The sequence below is a fragment of the Ovis aries genome, chromosome 15, assembly GCF_016772045.2.
Source record: "Ovis aries strain OAR_USU_Benz2616 breed Rambouillet chromosome 15, ARS-UI_Ramb_v3.0, whole genome shotgun sequence".
In the NCBI taxonomy this organism is placed as follows: Eukaryota; Metazoa; Chordata; class Mammalia; order Artiodactyla; family Bovidae; genus Ovis; species Ovis aries.
The window spans coordinates 14,898,458-14,909,509 of NC_056068.1; the positions used below are offsets into that span (position 1 = coordinate 14,898,458).

Consider the following 11,052-nt stretch of genomic DNA (forward strand, 5'->3'; position numbering starts at 1 on the left):
TTGCTCGCATTCATGTCCTTTGAGTCAGTGATGCCATCTGACCATCTCATCTTCTGTCACCCCCTTCTCCTCTTGCCCTCAATCTCCCAGCATCAGGGTCAGATCCAGTACTTCAAAGCCCAGTGCTAAACTTTTACTTTACACACCACATTGGACAAAACGCATAAGCAAAATTTAGCCACCACTCAGTAAACTACCAGATACTAATTTCAGATTGCTTTAAGCTTCAGATTTTTACCTTGGTTTCTCCCATGTACAGGCATACCTCAAAGATATTCTGGGTTTGGTTCTAGACCACTGCAGCAAAGTCAATATCACAATAAAACAAGCCACATGAATTTTTGGTTTCCCAGTGCATGTAAAAGTTGCGTTTATAATACATTGTAGCCTGTTAAGTGTATAATAGCATCATGTCTTTAAAAACAAAACAGTATGTGTGCCTTAATAAAAAAAATAGTTTATTGATTAAAAAAATGCTAACCATCATTTGAGCCTTCAGTGTCATAATCTTTTTTGTGGTGGAGGGTTTGAAATGTTGTGAGGATTACCAGATGTGACAAAGAAGTGAGCAAATGCTGTTGGAAAAATGACGCCAATAGACTTGCTCAATGCAGGGTTGCCGCAAACCTTCAGTTTGTGAAAAAAGAAAGAAAAGCAGTGTCTATGTGGTGCGTTAAAGCAGAAGCTCAATAAAATGAGGTATGCCTGTAAATAGTAAAACATGTTTTTAAGAGCTTTCCAAGGAATAAGTACAGGCTGATTTTCAGCCATATAAAATTTTATATCTGGAAGAAAGTATTTTTGGTAGGAGAACCGTAATTTGCAAAAATTATTTTTGTTTTATAACCCAAAGGATTGTCTGGCTTTACAGCTATCCTAAGAAAATTACTGGACTTTTTAAGATTCTAGGGGGTCATTTTTACTGCTCACATTTTTTTAATAAACAGTTTTCTTATGAGTATTACATCATGTGCACGCATAACCATACACAGGCATGTGTGTTTGTATGTGTGTCTATAAAACTGGTGAAATTATAATACCTAATGTGATAATACATTTGTGAATGTCTGATATATGAAATAAATTAAAGTTTTTTCAGTTGTTTATAATGGTCACTAAATTGGTAACCCTTTGATTTCTAGGTTCATGTCAATTTACTTCTAATGGAAGCACGGATGCAAGCTGAGCTTCTCTATGCTCTTCGTGCCATAACTCGGCATTTGACCTGAAGCATCACCCAGGGAAGATATCATATATGTGTAAAGACCTTTTCACATAGGATATACATCAGAAGCTGTTTGTGATGTAGCATCAAACATTATTCAATTCTCTAGTGTCAAAATTTTAGCCGTTTTTTGGGGGCGGCTGTAATGTGCAATGATGTGTTTTCTTTTTCCTTGATGCTTAACATGACTAACAATTGCAAAAATAATACCGAGGAGCACTACTTGGCATTGTTTGTAGTTGGGTTTTTGGATACTGATCATAAATCATGAACCTGGTTTGTTAATGCTTAACTTCAGTGCTTTGGGGTTTGTATGTGTATTTTTGTTCTTTCCTTTTTTTTTTTTTTAATAAGGAAAAGCGCTTACAATCTACTCAAGCAATTGTTTTCCAGATATCAGAATTCAGCAATGAATGACCTCCTCTGGCTATTCTAGAATTTTAAGGTTGTGTCCTACACCTGGTGGAGGAGAAGCATGTGCTGTTGAACTAAGCTGCTCACAGGACACGCATCTGTGTCTCCAGGAGTTTATTTGTCAGGCACTGTTTATTTTTTTTTGTTTTTTTTTTTTAATTTTTTTTTTTTACTGCTATTGGCGATAACATGAAATGTGATACAGCCATTGTCCATAATTTAATGTGAAATTGATCATGATGAATTCTATAGCATGCTACTGAAATGCCAAATTCAGCTAGTCTCTTTCTCTTCTGAAGCAGAAGCTTCTGTTTTCCATATCAGATGCATATATTCAAGGTGGAATTATGCACACTCCTTTCTATCACTGACAGTAATCCTCAGTCATCAGAGTAATCAGTGCTCACAGGACTGCTTACAGTTCATTTAGTTGGCACATATAAACATGTACCCACACAAAACTGACCAAAAATTTTCTTTGCACATTTTTCTTTTCTCATAGTGTTTTCTATGTTACAGTAAGCAGAGGAAGGTTAATATGCCTATATTTTTTTCCTGTTAGGCTTCTAGAACTTACTTTCCATGGTTTTTCTTACGATAGGTTAAACAGTTGATTATTCAAAGGTAAAAATTGTGTTTCTATGCATTAATGTGATTGAACAACAACACAAGAGTGCAATATGTAAAAAAAAAAAGAGAGAGAAAGACTCAACAAACTTTCCCCCTGTTATGTATGTCACTGCAGAAGTGTCCTTTTACCACAGAGCTATAAAGAAATTTAGTTCAGATTTCTTTATTGCACAAGGCTTTTGCCTTCCTGGGGTTGAACAGTGTTCCTTTTACAATGCCAAAGCATCCCCATTCCCAGAACAATCTCTTTGGACAACTGGTTTAAAAAAGATCTCAAGTCTTACGGGAGGAAAAAGCATCCCCAAAGTCACATTTTTGCATTGGTTTATGTTGCTTGATTAGACTATCTTCACAGAGCACAACGCTGTACATTTATAGCTTTAATTTGTATTATGTTAATGAACCAGTAAAGTGCCTAAAGAGATGCTCACAGCTATCTGGTAGGACACGACTGCACTGCTTAAACACTTTTTAGTTAACTAAGGGTGACTTGAATTTTACACAAACATGCTAATTTTTTTAAAAAAATCCATTTTTTTCACAGTAAAGAAGATAGTTAAATTTTTCCGTTAGCATTCCCACAAAGATTGCATTTTAGACTTGTAATCTAGGACTTAACTTTTTCTTTCCTCTCCTGAAAGAATTGGGGGCTAGTGTTCTCGTCAATCATTTTCCCCTTCCATTTATCATTCTTTTCTGGTACAATCCATTAGGTTGCTTTCTGTTAGGCTTTGTTCTAGGTAAGAAAATAGAAAGATGACTGTACATCTATGAATATAAGGTAGTTCTGCATTTTTAGATTCCAGGATCTTGTTTGAAATCTTCCATGTGAGGAAAAAAAACTGCTAATACTTTTAAAGACAGGGTGGTTTATTTAAAAAGATTATTCAAAGAACTCATGCCAGATCGAGTCTGTTTGGTTTATTGCATATACCATATGTTGATGTTATTCCATATCACATTATATAGATAGGTACTAACTACAAAGAAAGTATTTAGGGGAATGGCAAAATACGAATGACAAGTGCATGTCCATTTGACTTCCCTAATTTTAGAACTTTCAAGTTGAGGATACCCTTTACTCTTGACATTTTGTTGTTTTAACTAGAATTCTTTCAGCTAATATCCCTTTGTTTTTGTGCAGGTGACCTGTATTAGAGGTTGAAAAATAATTTATATATTGAAAAGGAGGAAAAATTCTCATAGAACATCATAAGAGCTTTAAACCAAAAGGGGAAACGAGGTTTAAGTAACTAAAATGGCCACTTAGTTTTTGTTTTTGCATTCCCTGCCCCAGAAATGTAAGTAGTTGAAGTTTGGGTTATGGGAATATTATTAGTGCCTTTACTAGATCTCTTTCCTAGCAAAGTTTCTTTTTAGCTTAGCATAGATGTATCTTATCACTAATCAGGAAAATCAGTTGACTTGGAACTATAAATAAAAATAAAACAAGATATTTATGAACCTCACTGAATCAGCCTAGAAAAATTGACTTTGGGGGTGCCAGAGCGCCTGCCAAGATGCAGCCTGCACAGCCTTCTAGGTTGTGAATACCGTTTGTACAGTGAGTTTGCTGTGAACTTCAGCTACTGCAAACTTGAAATTCTGATGCGGTTTTCCAGGGTGGTGTTTTTTCAGAGTATTGAATTTACTATGTAGTAATTTATAGTATAGCTTTTTATATTAAAATGTGATATTTTTTAAAAGAGCTCTCTGGTTCAATTGGTGTCATGATGTGACTATACGATCTGCTAACCTACCCCTTGGGCTCACATTGTGCCAAACTGAGATGTGCACATGTACGTGAAAAAAACAAAAAGCACATGTGAATGTGAAGTCTCTTAACTCCGTTGCTTATTATTTTCCAATTAGTCTAATAATCCATTGATGTATATGCTTGAAATGGTTCTCTGTTTACTTAGGAATTTCGAGTTTTCCCGCTAGAGTTAGAATGCTCAGTTTTCTCAGATCACCTTAAGAAAATCCAAATACTCCTCTCTCTGAAACTAAATGGTGAGCCCAGTCCCTTGACTGTGGGAGTGGCCAGACAGGTGCCTCCTTAAATCCTTCGGATTCAGCTTCCTCAGATGGACTCGTGATAATTAGAGGAAAGCAGGCTTTTGAGATGGGACAACTTGTAACTTTCTTCACCTTTTTGAGCTAAGGATATTGTCTCAGTCTCAGGAAGAACCTTTGTCCCATTTGGGGTACCTTTTAAGTAAAAGATGGCTAATGTGGAATCCGGGGCATGGTCTTGGCTTGTAATTATAGCTTTAAACCCAAATAATAACAACACAAGACTGTCTTAGAATAGCACTCTCAATGTCAGCTCTATATCAAAATCATATTTGAACCAGAGCCCCTATTTTAATTGTGCTATAATGTCCCTTAAAGATTTCAAATGCTTCTAAAACCTAGTTAACATTATTCCTGAGCAACTTTTTTCCCACCTTAAAGAGTTTTTAAATCCAAAATCTTAAATTTTTATGCTAGAGCAAAATGAAATTATCAACCAGCAGTTAAAAATGTGTACTTAAATATAGTTCACCATTTTTGTGCAGAGTACATGCCTATATGGTGGTAAGATTCTTTTAAACTCTAAGGGCAGTTCATCAGGGAAAAAAATAAATTTCAGTGCATGTTATGAAAATTATTTGCACTGTGCTAGTAAAATGAGGTTTTCATTTTTGTTTTATGTTGCGTTTTAAAGACAATTCTAAATCATTCCTCTGGAAAGCAAGACCTTAAACTCTTTATCTAGGGGGACTTTTTCTTATTTTATGCAAATAGACGGTCTTGCATGGAGTGAAAATTATGCAACTATAATGTTATATAAATAGTATATGAAATTTGCTAATAGTATAATTTAACAGGAAGCTGAAAGATATGTGGCTCCTCTATTCAGACTGAGTTTTAAGTTACCTAATTTCATAGTCAGAACCTATTCTAGGTGGCCATCATCATAAACTCTGTTTCCCGATTATATCCATCTGAAGACTGAGAATCAAATTAGTCTTTCCTTAAAACAGTACTGTAACATGAATGTATCCATCTCAGTCAACAGAACTTCAGTGCCCCCTCCATGTGGAACTTACTTCCCTGCTAATTTGGCTTCATCAGTAGTGTCTGCTCAGGTGAGACCTAGAACAGAAACAGCTGGAGTGAAATGGATCGCAGAGGTAGAGCTACCTGTCGAGGCAGAGCCCTGTGAGGAAGGGAGAGTTTTCAAAGAACGCATGAACCATGACTCTACTAGCATGGCTGCCCTCAGCATCACACACCCGGTCTAAAGGAGCCCTTCCTGTTGCGGGAGCTCCTGCCTGCATTCAGCCCACCCTTTCCTGCCTGCTTGCTCTTCCTCGCAAGTGCCTCAGCCTCAACCATGCTCACTCTCCTCCCCTCCCCTCGGCCCATCTTGGTGTGAATGCCTTTTCACAAACCAGACATCACCAGCCACCTGCTGATCATCACCAGCATTTACTTTTCCCAGTTACTTTTTCTCCATTCATGAGGAATACAACTTGTCCCAACTCCCTTGAAATCCCTCAATCATCTAGGTATATTTTGGCTCACCTTTGCCCTTGATCCCCTACTGGAAATTATGTAGCACCACTTGTGACCACATCCATCCCATACTGTTCTGCCCTTTCCCAGCTGCCAGAATATCTTGCTCTCCTCTACCTCATCCCCGAAGAGCCTATAAACTCAGAGTATCCAGCCATTTTCATGGATTCACTCTCTGTTGTTCAGAAGTACTACTTCCATATTTTAAATAAACCATAGAAGAGTTTTGCCTTCTATCAAAGTATGAATCTTTATATTTATACATGATAAGAAATCGAACTATTTCTACCATGCAGAATTTAGCATTTAGCAGGATTTTAAAGTGATTGACATGCCATCCTAACCTGGATCTATATTAGGTAGTAAATACCTGCATTAGTCCACGTTATTTGAATGTAAAGTGAAGAACTCCAGCAGTCCAGACTAATCTGTAACCAATCAGTGGAACAGGGAATTTCTGGCATAGACATGGGTGGTGTTTCTGACATTTGTTTTATGGGTGTCATTTAGGCCTTGAAACATATTTCCAATAGAAGGACATATGATAAACGGCGTTTAGGTGGTCCCATTGGATCACAGAAGCCCACTGGATTTATAATATAGATAAAATACCACAAAATTAGCTACCTAAGGGTTTGATCAAGCTTCCCTCATTAGACTAAGCTTGTAGCCCCTGTTCCTACCCTGTTTCTCGCTGGGGAAAATGAGCTGTGAGATGAAAAGGGAATGCACTTCCTTCATAGTCCTTATTCCCCTGGCATACTTCCAGGATATCCAGGCAGGATCATCCAGGAACAGGGAGCGCACAGAAGGGGAAGAAGCCACAGCGCTTCCGGTCTGGCCGGTGCCTGCTTAGCGCAGTCCATAGATGAACGCTGTCAGATTTCTAACAGGGGGCGTGTTCATCTGTAGACAGTTGTCTGACCTGAAGACAAACCCCACCCTGTTGGAAAGAACACATTAAAATGTTATGATCTGTGGTGGTATCCGGGTGCCTTCCACGCCCATTTGTGAACACCCCAACTTGAAAAGAGTCCAGTAAATACCTTTAAGGGCCCAGGAATGAATATATGCCTAGTTAAGAAATGAGACTTGAATAAATAGAGCCTAAAGGAATAGTTTTTCTTAAATCCTATGTTATAAAATGTTCCTTCTAGCTTTAAATTATGAGTACACCACCGTGAGGTCCAGAATTGAAAAAGAAGGAATATGAGGGTGGGGGGTGGGGTGAGGAGATGAATACCTGATTCTTTTCAATGCTTGTGGAAATCTTTGGAGTAATGAAATTCATACTATAGAATGGCCATTAAAACAAACACCCTATTTTACAGCTCATAGTACAACATCAAATGTTAGTAAGTCTAACTATGATAAATGTAATTTTGGGTATATAAATTTGCTAAAGCAGTCTATTTTCTTGCATTCCTCAGTTTAACTTCATAAAAAAATCAAAAGGAGAGAGATTCTCTAGTCTTTAATGCTAAAGTATTGTTTATCAATCCTGATTAGCTTAAGTTCATGCATTATGACACCTACTGAATGAAACTGATGATACATCTCCTTCTTAAGTTAATCAATCTTTACAAGTTGTCGACTGATTCCCAAATCTGATAAGGAAGGATCAAAAAGTAGGATCAAGGAAATTCATCAGCTGGGTAGCCAAGAAATTTCCTTTGTAACGTTGAGACTTGTTTTCTCCTTCCTGAATTTCACTGATTCTCTAAAATAAAGGGAAAACGTTAAATGCTACCCTTGTTCACCAAGGGAAGTCATCCTAACTCTATACCTAGTACAGATATTCCCTTTACATCCATATATCTTCCCTGGAAAGAAAATGCCATTTTTTTCCCTTCTTCTTTTCTCTTTCACATCTACTCTTTTTCAATCAGATAAGATAGACACAGAAAGCAAACCACAAGCCAGTTTGGCATCTTCTCCATGCTGATAGAATACTCACAGCCACATGCACAGTTGGAGCAAGGTTACACAGAACCCTGTCAGGTCAGCATGGAACATGGCCTTGCTACTTGGATTAGCTCCTTCAACCCTGAAAATAACTTTCCTGGTCATGGAAGAACTGGATGTATCCTTTAGCTTATGAAATAGGATTTGAACTTGAAATCTCTCTTTTTAAAAAAGAACCTGATTTTGCAGGGCAGCTACATCATGAATGTATATATTAAGACTTTGTAGCTGAATTGCACATGAAATCAGATTGCCAACTTCTTATCTTTCAATTTTAGACATCATTTTATCCTTAAGTTGTGAGTGATATATGTAGCATGCTGTGAAATGTCTGTTATAGTTCTTTAATTCATCAGTATTAATACAGAATTATCTTTTTGCGTTCCTTGGTACTTTTTATTCCATGTAATCAGAAGCTGTGATGTTTTGCCTTTGTAGTCCTGTGCTTTGTTACTGTAATTTTTTTCTTTTTTACGAAGCACGTGACTTTGGACTAATGTGAGGCGGATGACGTGATCTTTAAGACTGCTATATATCTATCAGTCTCTTACTATATAAGGTTTTCAATTAGAATAAGCTTTTATCAAATAGATCATTGATGCAATTTAGGATTCACACAATTTTCAGTGTCAAATGGCGATCTTACATTTATAGCTTCAATCCTGAAGACAACAAACTTGATAAACAGCCACTTTAAACTTGTTCTGGCAAATCAGACCCTGCTGTAGATGTAGTCTAAGTTAGTTAACCATATAAGCCTTTTCAAATATTATGCCCTCCACATGAGTCAGCAGTTAAGAAGAGTATAGAACCCATGAAAGCTTTTTGTATGTATAACTAGGTTTTATTTTTCTTATGTTGCTGATTTTACAATTCTGACTAAAGCTGACCTCAATGGATCAGTTTATGTGTAATATTCTAGTGCTTTAATGCCTCTTTTTTTTTTTTTTTGGAGGGATGGGTAATATTATTTGAACAGCTACAGAAGGAACCGTTGGTGAGTCAAGGCAAACACATTTGAAATAAAGCAACTGTGTATTAACATGTTAACAATTCATAACTGCACTTTTTATGACATTTTGAAAATCTATTTATAGGTACAGAACAATGGGTTTTGTTAAACTGTATCACATTTATACTTGCAGAAATTTATTTCATTGTTATTAGTAGGAATTTTATTGGTTCAATAAAATTGGCAAAACTGAACACTGACTGTTTACTTTTATATATATTTAATTGAATATTCAAGAAGCATTCTTGTGTAGGTTTTGTTAATTATTGGATATGCATTCTGAAAGATATCAGCATTGTTGTAAGAGTCATTTTCCCTCTTATTTCTTCCTGACCCACAGTTTTCTTATGACATTTATTACAACCACTTAATATTGCATTAATGGAATAGTGTAAATTGTGCAAAATAGAGTTATTATTACCTTTGAAACTGTCCATTGTGATCTCAGCAATAGGAAAATTAATTTCGCTATTATCTCTTATTAACCAAAAATAGTAAGGTAGAATGGGGAAAGGGGCATTGAACCTGGGGTTAGAGCTTGAATTCAAAGCTTATTCTTTTTCACTTAAGCTTTGTGGCCTTAAGTAACTTGATTTCTAGGATCCATGATTTTTGTACCACAATCTGAGGGAGATAACTGCCTTCTTGAGATAGTTGCTTGAGATTGGGTGATGTGTAAGAAGGGATTTGAAATAAGCAGTACAGTGATGAGTCTGATTGGATGCCTGAGAAAACCCAGAGAATAGTGCTGTTGCTAATTGAAATAAAGAGTTAGGAAGGAGACTTTGGGAGGCAGGGGTGAGTATACACGTGTAATGAGGTGACAGTAAGACTGTCAAGTAGAAATGTAAGGTAGTCTTTGGGAAAGCTAGAGGGGATGTGCAAAGTATTTTGTGCAAGGTATTCCAAGGAGAGCCTTAACTTTCTATTTCTCTTAGCTCACTAATTACACAAAAACTCATAGCAAAGGCGAGAACTCTCCCTTTGTGCCATATGTCCAGCTATACTGCGCACATGCGTGCTAAGTTGTTTCAGCCGTGTCCAGCTCTTTGTGACCCCATAGGCTGTAGCCCACCAGGCTTCTCCATCCACAAGATTCTCTGGGCAAGAAGACTGAGGTGGGTGGCTGTGCCCTCCTCTAGGGGATTTTCCTGACCCAGGATGGAACCCGCATCTTCTGCTGCTCCTGCATTGGCAAGTGGGTTCTTTACCACTAGTGTCACCTGGGAAGCCCCCGGCTGTACTGGGAGATCAGCAGAAACCAGCTTCTTGCTGATTAGAGTCTGTCGTTTTCAATAACATGTGACCTCTAGGGGAGATAACAGAGAAGGAAATGGCAACCCACTCCAGTATTCTTGCCTAGGAAATCCCATGGACAGAGGAGACTGGTGGGCTACCGTCCATGGGGTCACAAAGAGTCAGACATGACTTGGCGAGCAAACAGCAGCAGCAGTAGCAGGGGAGATAAAGGACAGGGCACGTCAGACCACACTCAGTCAACAGCTAAACTTCCACGTCTTCCCCAATTCAAGATCCAGCTTTTTGACCCTAGTTCCCTAGGAACTGATTAATAACTTTGGCCATTTTTAAAAGTGAAATGAAACCCCTTATGTGTATACTTGGTCTTTTCACACATACGGTCTCATTAAATCCTCATAATAACTTTGTTAAGAACTGATAATATTTTACACAAGAAGAAACAGTCTTGAGAGCTTTGCCCAAGAGTTGGTGCCTTAGAATCAGCACAGTGAGGATCTGAATTCCATCTTTCTGACACCACTTTTACACTGAACTTCACTACCTTAATCCAGCCTAAGTTTCTTGGTTAATGATATAAATGACTATGCTTGCAACATGACATCCTTCTTGAAAAATTAAATAGTTCAACTCCCAAACAAAAGTTTAGATAATTTACTTTTCTGGCTAACTTGCAACTTTTTTTAAATTTTAAAAATAGATTTTATTTCCGCCTCCCCCCTCCCCCCCCCCCCCCCCCCCCCCCCCACCCCCCCGCCGCCCGGTCCTGAATAAGCCTTTTGATTTAAAACATGATATCTTAGGGGGGAGGTTCACCTGTCAGTTTAAAGGTTGGAAGTTTTTCCCAAGAGAACAATAAGCCTGATCCTGAAGAAGAGTTGGGCTTCCCTGGAGGCTCAGATGGTAAAGAATCTACCTGCAGTGCAGGAGACCCAGCTGCGATCCCTGGGTCAAGACGATCCCCCGGAGAAGGGAATGGCTACCG

At 37.8% G+C, this 11,052-nt stretch overlaps 1 protein-coding gene across 5 annotated transcripts in view; it reads left to right on the forward strand.

The window, feature by feature from the left end:
* Positions 1 to 9,004, forward strand: part of SESN3 (sestrin 3) — an 81,415-nt gene extending 72,411 nt beyond the window's left edge. For all 5 annotated transcript variants that reach the window (XM_015100885.3, XM_060399687.1, XM_060399688.1 and 2 more), the window contains one exon: positions 1,143 to 9,004. In XM_015100885.3, the coding sequence (XP_014956371.1) occupies positions 1,143 to 1,229 (87 nt within the window). In that variant the 3' untranslated portion in view covers positions 1,230 to 9,004. The remainder of the gene's footprint in view (positions 1 to 1,142) is intronic.
* The last annotated feature ends 2,048 nt before the right edge of the window (positions 9,005 to 11,052 follow it).